At 42.8% G+C, this 24,052-nt stretch overlaps 1 protein-coding gene and 1 non-coding gene across 15 annotated transcripts in view; one reads left to right on the plus strand and one right to left on the minus strand.

Moving 5' to 3' along the window:
- Positions 1 to 24,052, minus strand: part of Tmem144 (transmembrane protein 144) — a 40,224-nt gene that overhangs the window by 9,252 nt on the left and 6,920 nt on the right. For 3 of the 14 annotated variants that reach the window (NR_166773.1, NR_166775.1, XM_030252816.1), the window contains 8 exons: positions 17,323 to 17,491; positions 14,419 to 14,541; positions 12,093 to 12,192; positions 10,252 to 10,327; positions 5,800 to 5,881; positions 5,008 to 5,084; positions 3,464 to 3,582; positions 816 to 935 (listed from right to left, as the gene is read on the minus strand). Coding sequence is in view for 7 of the 14 variants with exons in the window: in XM_030252816.1 (XP_030108676.1) it covers positions 816 to 935; positions 3,464 to 3,582; positions 5,008 to 5,084; positions 5,800 to 5,811 (328 nt within the window). In the remaining 7 variants the exon portion in view is untranslated. Of the gene's footprint in view, positions 1 to 815; positions 936 to 3,463; positions 3,782 to 4,853; positions 5,085 to 5,799; positions 5,882 to 10,246; positions 10,328 to 12,092; positions 12,193 to 14,418; positions 14,542 to 17,322; positions 17,492 to 20,572; positions 20,865 to 20,955; positions 21,095 to 24,052 lie in introns of those variants that run through there. The other 11 variants (XM_006502059.4, XM_006502058.4, NM_001379542.1 and 8 more) reach the window with 8 other exon arrangements.
- On the plus strand, positions 13,118 to 13,220 carry Gm26420. The gene has a single exon (XR_003954741.1). It is a non-coding gene; the product is annotated as a U6 spliceosomal RNA (small nuclear RNA).

Genomic DNA, 24,052 nt, shown 5'->3' on the forward strand with positions numbered 1-24,052 from the left:
TGTGGAGTGAGCTTGGGACTGATGCTGAGCTGGAGGCGGATAGAATCCCATCCTGTAAGAGAAGACCCTAGCCAAGCAATCTGCAATGTGCTAGCCAGGTGTTCAATAACTACTCTACTAATCAACCAGACACTCAAAAAGAATCAGGTGCTTTAGTTTATGTAAGAATATTTACTTGTGGATACACACTCCATATTGAATCATGCTGAACTCTTTAGTGAGAAACTGTTATTATAACAGTCAATGACTAAAGGATTATGACCCAAAACACACTTTCTATTAACACTCCAGAATCTTTTTTCTTTTTTTCCTTTTGAACTTTCTGGATAAACTACTTTTCTAAGTGACTTCAGACTCTTATCTGTTGATACTTCTTTTATTGTAAATACAGGCAAGAGGAGCTGATTTGCAATGCTAATCTTAAAATGGTGGATAAAAAATAGTGAAGGCTGATGACCCGAATAGAAGAGCCTTTAACACAAGAAACAGCAAAATTAATGTTTTGGCAATTTAGGCTCTAGACTAACATAACATCTTGTATATAGTTTCTTATCTCTCTCTCTCTCTCTCTCTCTCTCTCTCTATCTCTCTATCTATCTATCTATCTATCTATCTATCTATTTTTCAGTGCTTCATATTTTATGGTGAACTAACACTTAAGAGAACTAGCTCTCTCTCTCTCCCTCTCTCTCTTCCCATCTCTGAGATCTTCTCTTTCTTCCCCTTTCCTGCTCTCTAATGATTATTCAGGTTCATTTAGTGGGACTGGCACTTACACAGAATAATAAGGTTTTGTAATTAATATTCTTTCTTACCTGGTAAGACTGCCTCTGGATACAGCTTTGGCCTATTTTTCATGGCTACACAGTAGGCCACAAAGTAGACTGTACTTGTAAGAAAGATGCCACTGGAGTGTGCGAACACGTAGTCTAAATCTGCAAACGTGGATGACGAAATGCAAGCATCATTTTAGCCACCTCAGCAGTTGTTAATTTCTGAACATAAAACAAACTCACAGAAACTGACCTTAAATTCTCAGGAACATTCATTATACCTAATTATTCTAAATCTCCAATGTGCTCTTTGTTTCGAATTTTAATAAATGGATTTAAAATCTAGAAATGTGAAGTAAGTTAACTACAGAGAGAATCTATCAGGCTGTTTTTCCTATAACTCTGGAAATCCCAGTAAGAAACAGTGAACAGTGTCCGACTACGATGTCAAGTTGCCTTTTAAGAAGGAATAGGCATCCAGCCCTATTTCTACTATAGGCCTCAGCAACTGTAGTATATCTTGATGTAGACCAGAGGGGAGAATGTGGATTAAAAATGGGCACTTGTGTGTCCCCAAACTCCAAGGTCTGTTGATCCACTCAGAGATCAGCACTTCTGTTTGCAGATGACAGCCGTGCTGGAGGTCACAAAGTATTGGAAGTTATTCCAAAGACAGCTTTGTCTAACTGTTTACAACAAACTAGCTGTAAAGCAGGAAAGGGTAGTGATACACATGGTGGCCCATCCCGGGGACCCTAATGTCACTGACAGCCTGAGCAGATGGCACTGTGCCACCCAGATGGGTGCGCCGCAGGAGCTTGGCTAGGAATCTACCTACAGTTTTGACAGGGATAAGCGGTGTGCTCCTGGATGAAGGCTTGAACTGCATACCTATATCTTCTTCTAAACCCGAAATCACATCGTAGATTGTAGAGATGAAATCCATCCATCTATCCACAAAAGGATGTCATAATGGTGCTGTAAAAGCACAGACCACAAAGGCGAGTCCTTCCTCACTGCCTAATAGCTCTCTGACGTAATCGTTTTCAGCCGTGAAATGGCAATAGCAATGGTGTCTGTGGCATTAGGGCTAACTAGTTGGTTTCTGCAGCAGACCTTCCAACAGAGCACAAGATACGGATGTGCTGTTAAACAGAACAGAGTAATGGCCCGCTGAGGATAACTGTTTTAACAAACTGGAATAAAGTTTGCTCTCATCAGACAGTCAGAGTTGTAAGAACAACACCTAAAATCTCATTGTCTGTTGACAGTAAAAGACAGTTGAGGGCATTGTTTATTATGTCCCAGGACCAGGAGGGGCTTTCTTCCTGAACAGTCAATTGTTTTTATCTGTGTTTACTGACTTCTGGGACTGAATTAATTTCCCTTGTGGCCATGAGAACCGAATTCATGGCTTATTTCAAGCAAGTGTACAAGTGTTCACAAAGATGTCAAACGCACTTTTGGCTCTGTTTTTTTCCTATTTTTTATTTTTTTTCTCCTTCCTTTGATTAAATTTTCCTTTAGTAATTATCTTTTAAAAAGGGGGAAAACCTCCAAATCTAAAAAAGAATTTACATAAAACCTTAAAGTAAATGAGGTCAGGAGAAGGTTCTAGTACTGCTCATGGTTCAAGTACAGGAAGGAGGAAAGGAGCCAGCAGCCTCAAGGTCATCGGTCAAGTTCAAACCTCCATGATAACTCAAGTTCTCCCTGTGGGGACTCAACTGGCCTTGAGCTTGTGACTTTCCTGTCTTATTCGATACTTAGTTCTACATTTCACATTTCTCTCTTATCTATGTAACCAGTCACATTGATTTTTCTACATCACATGACCAGAACTTCCCTTTCTCCTTGCTTCCTTAAGTCTGCCGTGCTTCCGTGCAGTTCTAAGACTCCCACCAGAGGATCCTCTCACCTCCCTTTCAGCTGGCCCAGGGTCGTTGCACAGAAAGTTCACTTTGCTCCTAGATACTGATTTTAGAACTGGAGGCATTATGCCGACCCTTTTACATGGACCACTTTGTGCTTGAAAAAGACTATCCTCTAATATACTTTGGAAATTTACTTGGTCTAAGAATACTGTGTGCTATGCATCATGGAGAGCCTGTTGATACATATGCACCTGCCAAACTTTGAATAATGGCATGATACCCTGCCATGCGCAAATATCTTAGCTGTTTCAAATGATCCTTCATTCACGGACATTTAACCTATTTTCAGTTTTATATGGCTGTGAATAATGTCACAATGAACATTCCTGCCTTTCCTTTTCATGAAAATATATGAGTCTTTCTGTAGAAACATTCCTTGAATTAAAATTACTGGGGAAAAAAGAATACTGTGTGCTATACTTTAACTTTTTAAAAGCACAGAACACATATCATCACACATATGTTCTCAGAGGTCATGATATTAGACATAAATGGCTCTTCACAATCTCTCGATCTTAGTGGAAAGCTGAGAACCCCTTGCTGAGATCCCAGCAGTGGAAGTGAATCCTGACCATAGTTGAATCCATTTGTGTGTTACAGATCCCATGAAAACATTTCAGTGCCCACTGCTACCTTTATTCCTGGTGCCTCCTGATTCAGCGCTTACAAATGAAAAGACAAATGCACACAGCAGTGCTGACGACCACAGCTCCTTTTTCTATTAATAGAGTATCAGTAGGAAGGCTCTTCACTCACCATACTGGCTAGCGCCTGCGTACATGCTGTCATTTCTTCTGCTGTGATCCTTGATGTAAATGATTGGCACAAATGTCGATCCGTAGAGTATTCCAGATATTACCGCAAGGCTGCAGCCCCTTAAGAAACAACAAGAAAACCACTGTGTATCTTGGCCAGAGGAAATGTTTCTGACACACAAATGGAAACACAAGTAAGGCTTTCTTCAAATTTTTAGCAGTTTAGCAGAAGCCAGACCTCTGCCTTGGACTCTGTGAGTCACGAGGAGAGAGGCGTAGCCTCAGCCGTCTGCTGTGTCATGGTGGAAGGACATGATATGCAGAGGGAGTGAAGGCCACCTGAGAGCATTGCCACTGAGCGTCATACACCATAAATAAACGGAGGTGTGAGGCAACTGTGGATGGACATTTCGTTCAAGTTCCCCTCAGACACATGTTCCAGGGTCCTCACGGAACCAGCACAGACTATGGACAAATGCATTTCTGTTTAGAATGGCTGCAGAGACAGAACTGATTATGGTCGTGTCGAGAAGTGTTCATTGACTAAGAATCTGGATATTTTAGGTATAAAAAATTCCTTTATGAAAAGAAGTAATGTTTTATTTCAAACACTGTCAACTCCTTGGCCTTGGGCCCTGCATGCATAGAACAGGAGCTGGCATTCGTGGCAAGGCGGGGTTGAGGAAGAAGATGGATAGTCCTTTTATCTTCATACAAACAAGCATTTAAAAGAGGGAAGCTATTTTAGACAAGACCCCTGTCTTCAAAGGCTCGTGCCAAAACGCTGTAATGTCAGAGAGTGGAGGGCTGTACAGTTGAACCGGTATGGAATGCATACCAAGATTCTGTTGAAAAACAAGCAAACCAAAACCAAAACAATAAGATAATTGAAAAACTCCCCTAAGCCTAAGAACAAATTCCTTGTCAACTTTAATAATTTTATTTAAGGATATTTAAAGAACACGAGAATCAAAGCTGTGTACTATAGTGTGTTTTAAATAGTTTGGCTCTCTGGGGGAAAAATAAAAAACAAACAAAAAATAAGTTAAAAAACCAAACCACTAAACTCCTGTACTCCAAAGAGTGATAGGCTGCTTTAAGGCATCTCTGAAGTGCTTACGAGGAAGACATGGGGTTAGGGACACAATGTTCTATTATATTTGAAAACAGATACCTGGGATCATAAAACAGTCACAAGGGAAAGAAGGGTGGCAGCCCTCTGCTGACCAAGTGGAGCACACTATTTGATTAGACTGTGATGCTCACTACACGGTCATTATGCAACCACTATACTTTTGATACTAAAGTCCTACAAAACACAATCGCTGTTGTCACTGGCTAACTGGTCAGGTACAGTATGCCTCCAGGCATCTTCTATACTGAAATCTCACCAGAGTGTAGAGAACCCTGCCCCCTAGGAGGTGGAAGTGCAAGTTTTCGCGATCATTTTCTTCCTGCGATCAGATGAATCTCACCACATCTCTCTGGGCCCTCTGTTTTAGAAAACACAAAACACAACAGGAGAGAGAAGCTGCCTCGCCTTACACAATGCGGTGGTACGTGGTAGAAAGTCTATCCACCCAGGAGGAATCCGCACTCCGGTCCTCGGTTCTGTTGATCACCTGTGGAAGTCATCAGAGAGACCGGCATGCAAGGACCTTCAGCGGACCATTTCAGTGCCACACAAAGGCTTCCAGGGCTTCCCCCATCTCAAACATGCCTTAGCAGAAGCACAAATCACCTACAAGCTCTGGGAGTTCAGAGCCGCTGGTCTAACTCCACCCCTCCAGTTTTCAAAACATTTTCCACAGATTAATGTGTAGCTATTTGATAAAAATTTAGATTTCATGGTTCACTAGTGTATTTTAATAAACTGTAAAGAAATTAGACCCAAGAAAAACACAGATTTTCTACAGTGGAATGCATGAAATCAATAAACATTTTAATGTCTATTTTCTCTCAATAACATTATTTATTTATTTATTTGTTTATTGTTTTACTGAATTAAAATACTTCCAGCCATGTCTTAAAGTTAGGCTAATACTTTAAGTTGAGGAAAGTCTGGAAGACAAACTTGAAGAACATTTAACATTTCTGTTATTGACTGTGATCCTCCTTCATTCAAAGCCTGGTTAGCATCGTCTAGATCCCTGGATCACGTAAGAAGGTCAAGAGCTTCCTCTCAGGGACAAATTATCTTTTCTTGAAGCACACAGTCCTTAAAGATGCCCAGGAATCAATATCCCTCTTCTCTCTTTTTAGGTCAATTTAATGAAGCTATCAGCCAGCTCAGTTCATAGAAGAGAGGGGAAGGGGCAGAATCATGGCGATACTCACAGGCTCTGTCATCAGTGGTGTGGTGTCCGAGCTGCCTGGGTTATTCGGAATTTCACTTTTGATGAACAAAAACGTGAGCGCACTGTAGGGAAATACATTCCAGTGAGATTGACCGGGACATGATTGCTGTGTTTTGTTCGGGGTATCTAGCTACCAAATTTTCAAGGGAAAACAGAACTTAAATGGAGTCCTGATAATGGAATTACTTCTACACCCTCCCCCCCGCCCCCGTGTGTGTGTGGGGGCTTGCTGTCTCTTCAACTCCCCATTCTCCTTGGTGTCCTTTCTTCAGCAGGGTAAAGAACAAGCACAAGGGACTTCCCCTAGGTTGGATGACTTTACATTGCACCACGTGGAAATGAAAGTGAACACAACCCCAAAAGCATCCCTTATATATCATAATGGCAACCGCCAAACATTTAACAATATCCTGTTGGACAGCTGTAAGAGATGGCCACCTCCACATGACAGTCACATTCCTGATTAAAGGACAGTCTTTCTGGAGGAGAAATTAGGAAGGTGATGTCTCCTAACCCAGAAGTACCTGAGATCCTAGCACTTGAGAGACCAACAGAGGAGGACCATAGTTCAGTGCCAGTCTGGGCTTTGCATTCTAGGGCAACATGAGCTATATAGTGAGACCTTGTCTTCAAAACAAAATGACAGAAAGAGTGGATTTAGGAGATGAAATGCAGCACACATTTTGCGTTGTAAAGGAGAACATTAAGGGTGGTTGTGTTTTTCTAATTAGAATTTTGCCTTTGGTTTGTCATCTCACATGGATGGACCAGGAGTTATTGTGGCATTTTAGTAGGGCCGTCCAGCCTGGTCTATAGTTAGACAAAAAGACTGCAACTCTGTGAAAGACAAAGCTAGAAACAAAGGCTTGCTCTTCCTCACAATGCAGAATAAAGGCCAAGGTTGGGTAAAAAAACAACACTCCAGAGAGAGAAGGTGAAAGGGACAGAAACAGAACAGATGCTTGGATAATCCATGGCACATCAGGCAGATAGGATAGCAGGCAGGCAGGCAGGCAGGCAGGCAGGAAAGCAAGCAAGTAGGCAGGCAGACAAGAAAGCAGACAGGCAGGCAGGCAGGCAGGCAGGCAGGCAGGCAAGCAAATAGATCCTCTGTTGATTCAAAGTCCTAGAGTGGTTCCTGTTATATAAACAGAGTAGCATATGTTATACAGGGAAAATGTAAAACTAGGAATTGTGCCACCAGTTCTTTAAAGACTGGACTGCACAGTGAACTGAAATGATTGTCTTAATTATGAAAAGAAAAGTAACATCTGAGCTGAGGAGATGGTCCAGTGGGCAAAGTGTGTGCCTGCGTCAGAATCCTCAGAACTGATGTGAGAAGGAACACAGGCAATGAGAGAGTATGGAGTCCTAACACCCCTGCAGAAGGATGGGACACTGGGACAGAAGGGGGCCTGGGACCTTGCAGGTCAATTGGCCTGATGTATGTAGCACCAATGAGGGCCTATATCAAAAAGATGGAAATCAGTAGTCGAGGTTGTTCTCTGACCTCCACACATGTGCCATGACACCTGTGCACCCAAATGCATACATGCTGACACACACACACACACACACACACACACACACACACACACCCCACACACACACACACACACACACACACCCACACACACACACACACAGAGAGAGAGAGAGAGAGAGAGAGAGAGAGAGAGAGAGAGAGAGAGAGAACAAAGCCACTCTGTAACCAATGAAACTATATTTTGTTTCTTCACACTACCATGAGCTCTAAATTCACTCAGCCAATGCCCTTCAAAATGAACCTATTAAAGCCATTAAGTTAAACTAATTAAATAACAGATTGGTGCAGTTCCACCCAGGAGAGCAATAGAGATGGGGCCTGGATGCCTCACAGGAAGAGATCCTTGCATCCTCCTGCTGCAGACCCAGCTCTTGACAGAGCTGCAGAGTCCCTCCAGTTCATTACCCAATTAACATTGAGACACCAACAAATGCCCCAAGGGGCAACTATGCATGAATATAATAGTAGAGGTATTTGGGTTCTAAGTGTCCCTAAAAAGCTATGTCAAATGGTGTCTGGTCTACTTGCTGTGGGGAGGTGGTCAGCCTTTCAGAGATGGAGCTTAATCAGAAGTTCGGTGTTAGGGGCAGGTCTTTAAAGGGGCTCATGGAGGTTCCCCGTCTTTCACTTCTGTTGTCCTCTGGTAGATAGCTTTGCTCCTCCATACACTGTGGTCCTATTGTGCAACGTCTCCAGCCTCAACAATGGGACTGATTTGTAATGGCCTTTTCACTTACATTGATGATTTAGTGTTTACTACAGAACAGATAGCGAGTACTGATGGAAGCTAACTTATATACGGAGCCTTCACCATGTGTCTAGGTACACAAAGCTCTCACAACGTTTACTTTTCAAATTATCTTAAAGGATTGGTGCTAGCATTACCTCCTCTTTATGGATGCCAAAACAAAGGACTTGGAGAAGAGATCTGTGCAAGGTCTTCTGGGTGGAAGTGTCAGAGCAGGAGAAACTAACCGATTTGTAATTTTAGGGAAATTTTTTGTGTTTTTAAAGAAGACATTTGGAGGAGAAAGGTGCCTAATGTACTGGATGGACCAACATTAAATTATTACCATTAAGTTAAAACTAGACATGCTAAATTAGAATTTTACAATGTGAAGAAATTGTCTTAGAACTACCGAAAGCTAGAATTCCGAGGGAACTGTACAGAACACATAAAACTGCCTCTAACCAAATGTGTCAAGAATTTACAGTTTTAGAATAAGCTTTGCTATTCGTTCCCAATTGCCTAGGGACTACTCTCTAAGGCAACATTTCAATGACAAAGAGATTGTTCCTGAATGTGACTGGGGAAAAACACCGTTACTGGAGGAAGGAAGATATACTGTTCTTTCCCAGAAGAGCGAAAAAGTACTAAAGTCTTTGAGAGCAGTGCTATTCAGTATGTGCAGCAGTGACAGCAGCAGATATAAATGGAACCCAGAGAGAAAAGGTGACTGAATTTAAGGTGACCCAATTCTTGCTTGAGTTTTATTGGCAAAACTCCACTGTGTAGAGATTCAAAGTCATTTTCATTCCTAGCGATATAGTATACACAAGTAGAGGAGGAGTCATGGAAAACTTGGTATTCAAGAGAGAATATGAGAGGTGAGAGAGCTGTAACTGGGTTAAGAAGAAGGAATGGGAGAGTGGGGTGGTAGAGGCTGGTATCAGTACTCAGCAAGGCTCCCCTTACTTATAGTCAGCCACAATCAGACATGTTAAATGCAAGGCATACACATCCCTACCTTGTGCACCGCCTCGCATAGCACGGTGCTGTCTCTTTGTCTGAGGCCCCAGGCATGCATTGGCATCCCTTTACCCAGGTAGCCGCCTTGAAGAACTACCCAGGACTTGAAGTCCCCTTAGTCAAACCCACTATGGTGATTTGCAGTGCTGAATTCAGCTACCATGAGCACAAATCACAAGAGTGGTGAAGCAAGCTGGCAGAACCAATGTGCCAAAGAGGACCCATTCAGAGTTACCTTCCAGTGAGAAGGTAAATAAAAAAAATTCCTAGCTTACAAAACAAAAGAGAAAAAAGAACTGCACTAAAGGCTCTAAGACCTGTAGTAAGAACAAAGCTAACTCATAGAGTTTTAAGACATAGATATTTTTCCTAGCTTTTTTGTCTTATGGAAACCATAGAACTATACAAGCATGGCCTTAGTGCTTAGTTAAAATGGAAAAAGTCATAGTTTTTGCTACATTCTATGTTTTAGGAATCCTCTGAGGGTTGGTACATCCTCTTGGATGAGCAAGAACTACTGGACTAAATATAATAAGCGACCATTCCGGTTGCATAGAGGAAACCAGCAGAATATTGACTTGAATAGCATACTTTGATAAGCAAAATGATCCAGTACATCCTGGTTCTTATTCATGGGCAATGTATTGTGATTTTTCTATCTAGTATAGATATTAAAATAACTTCAGAGCAGTTTTGTGACTTTTTCCGAGTTTCTCAGAGCTTTTGAGAACTAAAACTAGGGTTCCTGACCCCCCTTATCTGGTGTTTTGTGTGCTGGAAATAAGGTCTGTCATTGAAAATTAAGGATCAGGAAACATAAACTTTATGAAATGTAGGTTTAAAGAAAATGTAAGGATATTAAAAGCTTTAGAAAGTGGGACTGGAGAGATAGCTCAGTGGATAAGAGCACTGGCTGCTTTTGATGAGGGTTTTATTCTAAGCATCCACCTTTCAGTCCACAACCATCTGTCACTCGAGTTTCAGGGAATTGGGCACTCTTCTCTGATAGGCACAGACATGGTGTACATACATGCAGGCAGAACATACATACACATAGATGAAAGATAAAACAAATCTTTAGAAAACACTCAGAATGCCCCAAAATATTAGGGACTAGAAACCTCTGTAGACCTTACTACTGACAGCCCAGCTCCAACGTAATTCAGCATTGGCTTGGACACTTCTTCTGCATCCATCCCAAACCAGCCAAACCTGGAAATCCAGAAGAATATCAGATCAGATACTGCTAAAATGTTTTACAGTAATGCTTAAGACTAGGACTAGAGGCTGGACTCTGAGTTTAAATCTTGGTTCTCTCATGTATTGACTTTGGATAAACTACTTTCCATACTGTGCCTTTAATTTTTATGTTAAAGTAGAGAAAAGAGCAGTTGAGGCACTGGTGGTATATTCCTGCAATCCCCAGAGGTAAGGCAGGAAGAATTCAAGGCCAGACTGGGCTATAGTACTTGGGTGGCAGAAGCTGGTGGATCTCTGTGAGTTTGGGGCCGTCCTGGTCATATATTGATTTCCAGGCCAGCCAGGGCTACATAGTGAGGTCTTATTCCAAAAACGAAACAAAACAACAGAAAACAATAAACCAAACCCAAACCTAACCCAACCCAACCCAACCCAGTCCAGCCTAACCCAATACAATCAAACTCAATCCAAACCAAAAAACAACCATGGGAAAACACACACATACATGTATCCCAACGCTGGGAATCAGACTCATGGCCCTGCACATGCTAGACAATACTCGAACACTAAGCTCTATCTCAAGCCCTTCTATAATCTTTGAGGTATTTCAAATGACTTTTTGGCTAAAAATTCCTACTCTTCGACATTAGTTTACAATCTCTTCTTTTCATCATGGTTTGACTTTGTCACAACCATTAGCACTCTTCATGGAGAGCCACCCAAGGGTAAGAGAGTGAGCATTGCATCGAAACAAACAAAACTCCAGGGCACTGGGAGAGAAAGGACAGGGAAAGATGTACACACAGTAAGCTGGCAGACTGACTGGCTTTGTTCTTTGGGGTGGTTATAATGCTTTTGAGTGGAAGGGAAAGTGAGGCAAGAGTAACATTCTCTCTTCTCATTTCCCCGAGCCCAGCCTGAAGCAAACCGACCATGGGCACCACACACTGTTGATGGAGCTTCACACGCATGTCCCCATCCCTGCCCTGTGTGGAATGGGGAAGCCTCTGCAAATGGAGCTAATACCACTGCGACCTAGAAGGCTCAAATGTTTTGATTTTAATTAGCTTAAGTTTCCATACAACAGCTACCTGTGGCTTGTGGCTAACCTTTTGGACAACACAACTTCTAGCTAGCCTTGAAGAAGTTCTCCTTTAAAAGCCAGAATGTTTTAGGTGTGGCTAGCTGTAGCCCCTTCTCTGTGCCATTTTATGTGAAAGCAGCCATAGACAATGACAGTTACTGCCCTCCCCAGCACCCCCTCCCCCAAGATGGAGTTTCTCTGTGTAGCCCTGGCTGTGGTAGAACTCATCACTTTGTAGACCAGGCTAGCCCGGAATTCAGAGATCCACCTGGTTCTGCCTTCCACGTGCTGGAATTAAAGGTGTGTGCCACCTTGCCAGGCTCCTTAAGTGTTTTGACATAGCTACATCTCACTAAATCTTACAAAATCCCAGGGAGATCGAGCCACAGATTGTCGAGCATCTACTTTAGGTACCTGGTTAGGCAGTAGAGGGAGAAAGCAGACATGAGCTGCCTTTCTCCCCACTTGTCTCCCAGATACAGCTTTTACTTTTTATTTCCTTTACTATATCTTCATAAAATATCTCCATCACTTATGAAGAGCTTCAGACAAATAATAGACATGGTTCATTTACATGTACCAGCCATACTCTGAGACCAAGAATCATGTTATTTCTCCCAATATAGCTAGATCCCAGTTTACACCAAATGCAGGATGCAGGACTCGTAGCTGAGATAGTGTGGACTGTGTTACCTTGAGCTTGCCCAGCCAGTTAAGGTGTTAAATGATCCCCAGATTAGGATTCCAAGTCCTAAACCGATGGTTTTGATAATTGGAACGACAGCAATGTTGCCTGTAGATACAACATGAAGGAAAAATGGATGACTTCCCACACAACAAACGCATTTCTTAGTTAAATTACCATTTTTCCTGAATTTAACTTCTGCCTCAACACAACTCTAGAATGCATCCTCTAATACTCACTGGCTTTCCTTCTAAGATTCTCACAACCATTGCCTTACGCTCTTGAGGGTTCCCAGGGCCAAATCCCTGATGGTGTTGCATGTTGTCACTAGCATAGTCGTTACGGACACAAGGTCTTGCACTGTCTCACAGGCTGGTCTCCCATTTTAGGACTCAATAAATCTTATCTCACTGTTCCCAGTAGCTAGGACAACGGGTGTTCCACCATACTCAGCTCACTGCTGCTTTCTGTAAAACACTTCCTACCCTCTCTGCAACAACTCAGTCCTGCAGTTCCCTTTCCCAGGTTTCCTCTTTACGTTTGTGAGTCACCTTCTCTCCTGATTTGAGCCATTGACCAGAGGTCCATGTACCCTGTTAACACAGCTCCAGTGTAGACTGTCTTGAGTCTCAGTGTTCTGCTCTGAACTGCTGAAGCAGCCTGCAGCTAGTGTCGTCCCCTGTGGCAATGCTTGGGCTTTAGACTCAGAGGCTACCATGCTCCACTTATTTTCCCATCTGGAAAAGGTCTTCTGATACAAAGTGTTAGTCTCCCTTCTAATCACCTGCAACCAAGTCCTTACACCACCAGCTCCTCTGTGCGCCCGACCGGTTAGTTGTTATAACCTATAATGTGCTTATATTTCTCAAGTTTGGCTCCCTACTTATCCACTCTGAGCACAGTGGAACCTGTTTGTGAGATAAAGATCAGCCTGGTCTACATAGTCCTCCAGGTCATCCAAGGCTACACAGTGATACCTCTATCTTGAATAAATAAGTAAATAAATGCATATTTCAAAAATTAAAAAAAATGCTCACTTTGGAAGTGCACATATTCAAATTGGAGTGATACAAATAAGGTTAGCATGACCTCTGCACAAAGAGGATGAAGATATTCATGAAGTATTCCACATTTATGCACTAGCCTTGACCAAAAACAAACAAACAAACAAACAAACAAACAAACAAACAAACAAAGTGCAGGCTGACAAATAAAGGAGAGATGTCTGCAGTGACATCAGGCAGCAGAGGCAGGAGGACTGAGTTCTAGGCTAGCCTTGGGCTGCATGGACAGACTGTTGCCTCCAGAAGCCAAAGGAACAAAGGAAGGCTGTTCCCCCTCTCCCAGTTCCACTCAGCAAACAGTCGCAGAGACACACGTATGTGAGACACACGTATGTGAGACACACGTATGTGAGACACACGTATGTGAGGCGCCGTAATGCAGACTCTGGTGGGAAGGGGAAGCTGACTTATCTTGGTCTCTGACTAAAGAATTTCATTCAATCATTCAATCCCTCAGAGACTCAAGTGGGTAAGCAGTAGCATTTTAACGTTTTAAATTTTATTTGCATCTAATAATTTTCTCTCTTAAGGATTTTCGGTAATTCTCTTTGTTAAAAAATAAATAAATAAGAGAGGACTTTACAGGTTGAATTCATAGAGAGGAGACGTTTCTGAATGGCTACCTGGAAATGTAGATTCTATGATACTCGTTAAGGCATTGATAAAGCAATGAAGAGGGTTTTTTGTTTTTTTTGTTTTTTTTTCTGTCTGTCTGTTTGTTTGGTTTTTTCAAGACAGGGTTTCTCTGTGTAGCCCTGGCTGTCCTAGAACTCACTCAGTGGACCAGGCTAGCCTCGAATTCAGAAATCTGCCTGCCTCTGCTTCCAAAGTGCTGGAATTAAAGGCGTGCGCCACCGCTGCCTGGCAATGAAGAGATTTTTAATTCTCTTTTCTTTGCTAAATGTTACCCAAAATGATTACACGCTGCTATTCGCCAGCTTTTAAGGATAAGCTCACAAATGATGCTAACAAAGGGTAGCTCTGTAATAAACATTTTCTGACAAACATGCTGGAGAAAGGTCAAATGTGTGCAATGGCATTTGAGTTATGTGTTTAAAGGATCAAATATCTTTTACTCTAATAATTTTCTAGCAGGAACCTAAAACATTTGAAGGGAAAAGAAATCAAGAAATTTCCCAATGTATGGAAAGAAAACAATACAAAGCTCATGCCTGTCGTGTCTACCTAATGACTCTGAGCCCACTGTGCCTTGTCTCCTGGTTGTGAATATGACTGTGTGACCCATGTATAAGATGAATATGCACATTACCTGTTGCCCAAATGCAGCCGCCAAGCATCGCAAACGGCCAGAATTTAGGGCAGTGCAGTATCAAGTTGACCACCAAGGCAACCAACCAAATGGCAGCACAGAGCACCCACTGAAGGAACATCCCTACAAATAAGACAACCGGGCATTACTTGGCAGAAAGATTGGAGTCTATGCATGTTTAAGAATATCTGCAAGATGTTCTTAGAGAGACAGACACAAATCACAACATGTCGCCATATAGTGGGCATGTGGTATATTTATTCTTACAGCTACTTTATGTCATGGTGGGCCTAATCTCAGACACCAAGGAAACAAATCTGGTCAAAAATCTGGTAGGTACATTTCTAACTGGACCGTAAAGCCTAGATGCTTGACACTGAAGTCCCCAGTGTATTCCTGCTTAACACGCTGCTCTCTTACTTTGTAGTCAAACCAAGAAATGTCTGTTAAAGAATTTTGGGAAGAGCGAGCCTATATTTCCACTCTGATGCCAGTCTCACTGCAACCATCAAAACATGGCACCAAGAACTTCCCAACAGTGCAGCAGTGACTTAAACCTTGTGATACACTTGGCGTTCGTGGCTCACACAATTGGAGTTTAATTCCCGTGAGGAGATGGATTTTAGATTTTACAGGCCTGAGACCTAACCTTCTAGGCTGGCACACCTCTGCTTTTCGTGAGATAAGGAGTCACTGGATATTGCCCAGGAGATGAACATGGCAGTGACCATTCAAGACTCCTGTACCATCAAGGTCTCAGGGATTGCAAAGATAGATATTCCACACCAAATGAAGTACCAAAGAAGCTGTCATTCTACGCTGCCATTTTTGCTTGCAACTTGCAAAGCTTTTGTCTATTTCTGTTCATTCTCACAACAGAGAAGAGTAGAGGGGAACAAATGTCTGCTAACCTCCAAGATTTGAAACAAGCAGTGTTGGAGTGGAAAGGGAACTTTATGCTACAAGTGAGAAACTAAAAACAAAAAACTGGTAAGACTTGCTGGGTTGGTGGTGGCTCAGACTAGAGCGTTCTACTATGTGACAAGGCCTTCCCAGCTTCCAGAAACAAACACACACAGACAGACAGACACAGACAGACAGACACACACACACATGGGTGTAGAGGGTGGTCTGGTGCTGCCTGTGTCCAAAGGCTAAATTCTGTACTCCAAAACCAGCAAACATGCAGATTCTCACGTATACCAGCTTTTGTTCTGTAAGCCTTGCCCCCCTTATCCCTGATTGGTTAATAGAGATGCCTATAGCTATAGCTGGACAGAAGAGAGGTAGATGGGGCTGGAGGTCCTGGGCTTGGGGGGGTCTCAGACTGGGACCATAGGAAGAGTGAGGGAGGAGGAAGAAGGAAATGGTCGCAGTGGGGTAGGTGGATCCCGAGCACTGGTCATGAGGGCTGGTTATGAGGGTGGAGTAGGAGTGGCCCAGGAGGAACATGGCAAGTGATATCTTGGGGTTATTGACAGAGAAGTAGACAAAATAGCATAGAGAGTTAATATCTACTTAGCTCTAATGCTATAAGACTTATTATAAATATAAAGGCTTTTGTATCTTTTATTTGGGAACTATATGGTCAAAGTGGGGTAATGCCGCCCCCCCCCCCCTCAAATAATATTTACCACATCACATGGGACCCTTGTCTAGGATCAAAAACCCAAAAGCTAGGTCAGCTGCCCATTTTGGTTAGTTTTCTACTAGTTTTTTTTTCCCTTCCTGTCAACATCTAAAAGAAAAGGCTGGGAGAAAGGATTTGTAATCCTTTTGTCTAAGCAGTATGAAGACTAAGGAACTAGGGAGATTTAAAAATAACTGGGATGTTACCTTCCTGTGGGTGGTCACTGGATGTCTCTGCTCCCTTCTTGCTTCCAAAGGAAGGGCATCGGGCAGGCAAGGGGGACCCCTGCTTTCCTTCACTAAACATCACCTTGCACTCGTTTGCTGCATTGTGGCATGTGCATTTCTAAAACTATGGTGCTGAGCAAAACTATGCAGTAAAAAATTCAAAATAGAACCAGATTTGGTTTGGAGAAAGACACTGACAAACCGAACCAGCAATGCATTTAAAAAACAAAAAACATAAAAGCAAAACAGGAATAGAAACAGCAGTTTTAACCGATTAAACGGTTAAGTGTGGTAACAATATATTAAACCTAGCCCTTTCGTTTGAAAAGGAGTGGAGGTTTATGTGTAGAGACCACTGCCTATGGATTATTGCAGGGCTGTAGGAATAGGGGTCTGACATCAGATGTCAGTGAACATGAGGTATAGCATATACGGTAAACTTGGGATCGCCTGCGGTGAACTGAAAAAGCATGGTATATTGTTGCCTGGCAAGGAGGTATGCCTGTGTGTGCACATGTGGTAAACTGAGGAGGCCTGGTGCACAGCTCTGTGGAGAGGGATGCATGTGCGCATGCCTAGGTGACAGTCCTGCCGCACATCTTTCTTTAACTGAGAGCAGCGTTCTGCGTTTGCCTCAGGATTTGTTAGAGAAGAGCTTGTTCACTAGTAAACAGGTTTGTGTTATATGCTCAGCTTGGTGTCTCCCTTATCAGGTGGGTCGTTATTGGTTTTCAAATGAATGCTGATAGTGGAACTGGCCATAACTTACCTATTTTATAAACACAGCAGACACAGTCAAGCAGCTTTTCCAGTGGTACCCACCGTGGCTTTGCTACAAAGCACCATCTGTCCTTCCTGTCCTGACTCACCCTCAGTGCGCCACAAGGGGCACTGTGAGACGATTTATGTGAGTTCTAGTCACTAGGCCTTATGAGCAATAAAATGTAATTTTTTAAAAGCCGTTATTTTAAAAAGATAAAACAAAAACAAAGCAAATAACCAAGACACTTAAAAGCAAGCTTAGGTTAACAATAAAAAACCAATTACCATCGCCAGTGTCATATTTTTTAAGTGGTACAAAGTTGGAGCCAAACAGGAGGATTGCCGCAGCAGAGGAGAGGTAGCCGGTGGTGAGGTCTGTTGCATTGCTGCTCATGGTTGCAGGGTAGCAGACAGCAGCCCGTCTTACTTTCGATCTGTGTTTTTACAGGAGATTCTGAAATTCAAAAAAAAGAAGGTGAGAACCTGTGAACCCACTGAGATCTGGACATGAAGTCTCCGAATCAAAAGGAGGCAAAGGCTCCTCTTTGCAGTTAGGTTGCTATGCGAATATCTATCATTTGTAGATGATGCACTTGCATTTGCCCTGTACTTCATTTGTACTATCAATCCTTTTTTTTTAATTAGGTATTTTCTTCATTTATATTTCAAATGTTATCCCAAAAGCCCCCCATATCCTCCCACCCACTCCCCCAGCCACCCACTCCCACTTCTATGCCCTGGAGTTCCCCTGTACTGAGGCATATAAAGTTTGCAAGACCAAGGGGCCTCTCTTCCCAATGATGGCTGACTAGGCTATCTTCTGCTACATATGCAGCTAGAGACACGAGCTCCGGGGGTACTGGTTAGTTCATATTGTTGTTCCACCTATAGGGTTGCAGACCCCTTTAACTCCTTGGGTATTTTCTCTAGCTTCTCCATTGGGGGCCCTGTGTTCCATCCAATAGCTGACTGTGAGCATACACTTCTGTTGGCCAGGCACCGGCATAGTCTCACAAGAGACAGATATATCAGGGTCCTTTCAGCAAAATCTTGCTAGTGTATGCAATGGTGTCAGCATTTGGAGGCTGATTATGGGATGGATCCCTGGGTGCGGCAGTCTCTGGATGGTCCATCCTTTCGTCTTAGCTCCAAACTTTGTCTCTGTAACTCCTTCTATGGGTGTTTTGTTCCCAATTCTAAGAAGGGGCAAAGTGACCACACTTTGGTCTTCATTCTTCTTGAGATTCATGTCTCAGAAAATTGGACATAGTACTACTGGAGGATCCCGCAATACCTCTCCTGGGCATATATCCAGAAGATGTTCCAACCGGTAAGGACACATGCTCCACTATGTTCATAGCAGCCTTATTTATAATAACCAGAAGCTGGAAAGAACCCAGATGCCCCTCAGCAGAGGAATGGATACAGAAAATGTGGTACATTTACACAATGGAGTACTACTCAGATATTAATATGCACTCACTGATAAGTGGATATTAGTCCAGAAACTTAGAATACCCAAGATACAAGTTTCAAAAAATATCAATCCTTTTTTTAATCACGAACTTATAATAAGATAAACCATTTTTTTTCCCTTCAGAGTTTGAAAATCTAACTTTTCACAGGATCTGGATCCAGTATTTTCTACATGAGAAGGGTCGTTTCCCTGTAAAGCAATCCGGCATGATGAACATGTTTCTGGTCTCTGTTGTGTCAATTAAATTCAAGCTTGCCTGAGAAGACTTTCAGAACTAAGTAAGTGTTTTGTAAGTGAGTTTTGCTGTGTTTGGGACATTCGCGTAAAGGTGCACTCAGGTTGCATGGCCATTACAGATTTAGGATCTTTTTTGTCCGTTGGTAGAGCCTTGGGTAGCAAGTTCATGGCTCAAGAGTCTTTCCTAAGGTACAGACCAGTGATGGAGCATGTGCTTAATATGACTGGACACTGGGTTCACTCCCCGGCACAGGGCACACACAGGATGTTCATGCTGTATGCATGCATAAATAAATATCTATACCATCAATTTTTAAAAATGAAGATAAAAGATGATCTTGCAAAATCCAACCTCACCAGCAGTGTGGTTCAAACGGCAGCTTACAGAAGAGTACAAAGTCGGCAGGTAGACATCCCTGCTGTGCACTCTGGGAGCACCAAGTCGCACAAAGTAACTAACCTTTCAATACAATTATTCAGGTCAAGACAAGGAAAGAAATCAGGTCTTCAGCTAAATTATATTTTAAGTACTCAGTTGACGAAGGTGTCCATCAGCCAAGATTCTGATCCCTGCAAATTTAGAATTTTCTGTCACTGTAAAAAGTTCTATCAGATATCATTGCTACAAAAAAAGTTCTGGCTCTCTCAGTGAAGAAAAGAGGAATGTGGTATCAGGAAAGATCCTTGGCACATACCAACAGCCCCAGCACTTGGGAACCTGTGTAAAGACTTCTCTTTGTTCACTAAATAAATAGGACAGATAAAAAAATATCAGGGCTTTTAAATACGAGGCAGGAGATTCCATTTAGACCTAATAAATAAGCAAATAACTAACAGGACTTCTAAATATGAGGCAGGAGAGCTATTTGGAAAGCTGTCCTGGGACTTAAAATACAGGTTTAATAGCGAAGAAATCATTTTTTTTCCATTTTAATTAAAACAAGCAAAGCAAGTGCATGGCTAAGAGGACAGTGCCTAACCATTTAATGAGGTAGATTATTTTACAGAAAAGAAGGCTCCACTAAGGGGTATTGATGGGCAGCCACAGGTTTCAGCCTGAATTGGATGAATAATTAGTAGTGCTAATTAGAGCGCATGACCTCATTTGACTGCTGAATCAACTCCAGTCAGTTATTGCCTTAGATAAACGATGTTCGTTTACAGCACACGGCTCCAGAGCATTTCCAAAAGCACATGATCTAATTCCCTGTGAACCAACAATCCCAGACTGCCATAAGGAAGAGTCCATCTCGCGTTAAATCAGTGACATTTCTGTGGTAAAGAGAAGCATCATTACTTTACTGAACATGTATCCCCAACCCTTTTTTCGCACAAACCTAGCCCCAAATTATTCCTCTAAAAATCTTATTTTCAGTCTAGGTTGGTAGCAAGCTAACTTCCGGCACTCAGAAGGCAGAAGCAGGAAGATCTTTGAGATCATCGCCTGCTTGGTTTACATAGCTAGTTCCAGACCATCCAGGACAACACTAGTGTGACCCTGTCTTTAAAAAAGCAAGCAAGCAAACAAAATCCATTATTATTATTATTATTATTATTATTATTATATTTTTTAATAATACGGCATGCTCGGCAAACGCTCTGCTCAGCTATACCCGAACCCCGTTTTTACTTTGTTTGATTTGAGACAGTCTCGCCAAGCTTTTCTAGGCAGACTTTAAACTCGCTTCAGAGCTCAGTCAAGCTTTAAACTTGTGCTAGATCCCTCCCATTCATTTAAAATTTTTTCAAGTTTTAGTTAGACAATAGGACCATAAATATCACGTGGGTCAGGTAGCACGTGACCTGCCCACACGCGTTTACCTTAGACAGATTACCAACCAGGCAGCAGCTATCGAAATAGTTCGTATTTCTCCAAGGTAAAAGCTTTCAACATTCCGTGGAAAAGTCTCAAGTCCAAGGATTCTAAGGTTTACGTGTTAAGTATCCACTTAATATTTTATTAAGCTACATTCATTCTTTCTAAAAAATTTACTACTTTCGTTTCATTACTGGTATATCTGCTTTTTCTCCCGACTACTTTAAAGTTTTAAGCAGCTCCTCCCCTGCGTTTAAGATAGTGCCGGCGCTCGATCAATGCCGCCTGCTCTAGTTTAAAGATTTCATTTCTGGTTTCCTTTAATTTCCTCCAATCTGAGTGCAGCTTCGCCTGTCTCTGGGCTGACGTCACGAGTGCTGGCACTTACTTGCTCTGCGAGTTTTCCCGAGGAGCTGAAGGTTGCAGGGCGGCTCTCAGACCCAGGGGCACCTTAGACTCAGGTGACCTGGTGGGGTCTCACTGCGCTGACTCTTCCCTGGACGCGTGCGGACTTCCTGCCGGAATCTGAAGGGAGACCGGAGTCCCTCCCAGGCGGAGGCTCAGGACACCCTCCCAGCGGAGGGCTGGAGCTCAGTCAGGTGACTAAGGAGTCCTCAGGCCCTCTGTCAGTCAGCGAGTTAACTAGAGAGTGTCGTGCCCCCCCCCCCCCCCCCCCTTTAAAGAAGAGCTCGTTCAGTGAGTAGCAAGTCACCTTCTGCTAAACACCACACCTTTAATTGTGCAGTTTGTGGATGAGACAAAGCCGGAGCTACCTCACACAGTTACAAAATAAATGCTCATTCCATCCCGGTTTGCCTTTGTTGTTAGGCAATCTCTCCTAATTTGCACTCCCAACTCTCATTCCCCCTTTTTAAAGTTGAGACAGCTTATTCCGAAGTTGCCTAGACTGGCTTAACGCTCACTCCACAGCCCAAGTAGACTCTGTGATCCTCCTGCCTCAGCCTCCCATGTAGCTGGAATCATGAGCTTAGACAAATGTAAACAATTAATGTGTGCTACTGTAATGTGAACTAAATGCCTTTGTGGCTTGCTGGCACATTTCAGTAGACAAGGGAGGTGGCTTTATACAAATCCATACACTGGAGTTGCGGAAAATAAAGCTTGGCCCGGGAGGTAATTTCTTTGAAAATAGCTTCCAGGAAGCTTTCCTGTGAAACCAGGCTGTGCATCACGTTCCAGAGCAGTAGCTGTATCCCACCCCACCTAAAGAGCTGTAAGAATCAAGAGCAATGGACAGGAGTGCAGGCTTCGGACATCCGATTGAGATTCAGAGGTAAAAGCAACCACTAGCATATGATGTAGATTTACCTGCCTCTTCTGTAGCTGAAAACCACGTGTGTGTGTGTGTGTGTGTGTGACTGTGTGCGTGCGCGTGTGTGTGTATGTGTGCGCGCACGTCCATATGTGTGTCTGTGTGTGCGCTCGTGTGTGTGTGTGTGTGTGTGTGTGTGTGTGTTTGTGTGTGTGTGTGTTCATCTCTCTCTGTCTCCCTCTCTCCCTCTCTCCCTCTCTCTCTCTCTCTCTCTCTCTCTCTCTCTCTCTCTCTGTGCATGTGTTCGTGTGAGTGTGTGTGTGTGACTGTGTGCGTGTGTGTGTGCGTGCATGTGTGTGTATGTGTGCGCGCGCGTCCATATGTGTCTGTGTGCGCGCTCTTGTGTGTGTGTGTGTGTGTGTGTGTGTGTGTGTGTGTGTGTGTGACAGACCTCTCCTAGACAGCAAGGCTGTCTCTCTAGGCCGGATACTAGCACAGCAGAAGACACAGATGTGAACTTCAAGAAGAGGAAGTGCTAGGTCCTGGCCTAGTCTGAGTTTGAGGCAGGCAGGCCTCTTGGAGTGGATTAAGCTGACACCATCCACTATCTGGTCATGTGAGATTCACAAGAAAGAGAAGAAAAGTGGAGACGTTAGGAGATAAGGTTTCTTGAAAGGAAGCCTTGCTTTTCAACTCTACATCCATCAGAGAACTGCACTGGGAGGCAGAGTATCATGAAGAAAGAAAGAAGGTCATTTTCTTAAGAGAAATGATTAATTTAGTGATTGAAAAAATCGAGAAACTTCCTGTTTATGTGCACACATAAACAGGCAGAGATTTGCTTATTAAGTTTAACTTTATGTACTTTGCAATTAATTTCTTTAAATTTTTCCACATTAAATTAAGGTGTTTTGGCAACAACCATAATGTATATGCAGAGGACCTAACGCAGACCCATGGCAGGCTCTGTAATTGCCGGTTCAATCTCCGTGAGCCTCTATGAGCCCTGCTTAGTTGATTCTGTGGGCCGTGTTCTTGTGTTCCTCTGGTTCCTACAATTCCCCGCCTCTTCCACGGGGTCTCCGGAGCCCAAGGGGAGGAACCCAGTGGAGATCTCCAATTTGGGCTCTATGAAACTAATGTTTGACTGTGGGTCTATGCATCTGTTCCTCTCAGCTGTCAGAGGAAGCCCAACTGAGTATTTCAAACTAAGATAGGTTTGCATACTCTTTAGACATCATCTATTGTACACACAGTAGAAGACACTGTAGGAGGAACTTTTATATGTACTGGGCAAGCAAAACATTCCCATGATTCACGTTGCTACTGTCTTTGCTCTACTGCAGCTGTCTGGAGCAGAGTCAGCACAGTTTCCAAGTTAAGCCAACAGTACACAGACCCAGACTCTTTCCCAAAGATACAGAACATAAACAGAATCTAAGATATCATCACTTTATGACCAAAGAGACCCTGTGGCCACACCCTTCACTATTGTTTTAAACTGATATGAAAAACAGACTCCCTCTGTTGAGAATTCCCTAAAATGTAAACGTATGTTGGAGCTCGTTTCAGGCCTGAGAGCTCTTTCTATGGACATTTCTGTCTAGTGCTTCGCACATCATACTAAAGAGAGCCCTAGCCTGAAAGACTCTGATACAGACTTTTAAAGAGATTGCACCTTTTGCACTAATAACCAAACATAAATGTCTATAATGTAAGATCTAGATTTTAACTTTAGCTTCGTCTGTTAGCACTATTTCTCTAGGAAAGTCACTTTTAGTGTTTAAAAAAAAATTTTTTTTTACTTAGCATACAAAATAATGGACTTTAGTTATGACATTTCATCCATTGACATCCTTGTATCCTAATTATATTCACTCTCCCACTCCTCTTTACTGTCCATCTGATGAGACCAGGAGACAGGAATTGGCAGAACAGTTTGTAGGCAGTTCCAGGAAAGTCCTTGGCTCTCTGGCTGGGAATGTCTAAAGGGAGTTAACTCCTTGTGAACCAGCACCCAGCCCTGGAGCTATACCTGGGGTGGGACTGAAAGTCCAGTCCAGGCATTTATCCCCTCTGGCAAAGCTTTAGAATTGAATATCTAGATTTTCACAGTAAAAATGCTTTATATATTTAGTGCTCAACTTTGTCCCATAGCCTAAACGATTTTAGGGTTACCTCTTCAGAGGGGGAAATGCTACAGAAGTCTGTA

Source organism: Mus musculus, chromosome 3 (genome assembly GCF_000001635.26).
Source record: "Mus musculus strain C57BL/6J chromosome 3, GRCm38.p6 C57BL/6J".
NCBI classification, from domain to species: domain Eukaryota; kingdom Metazoa; phylum Chordata; class Mammalia; order Rodentia; family Muridae; genus Mus; species Mus musculus.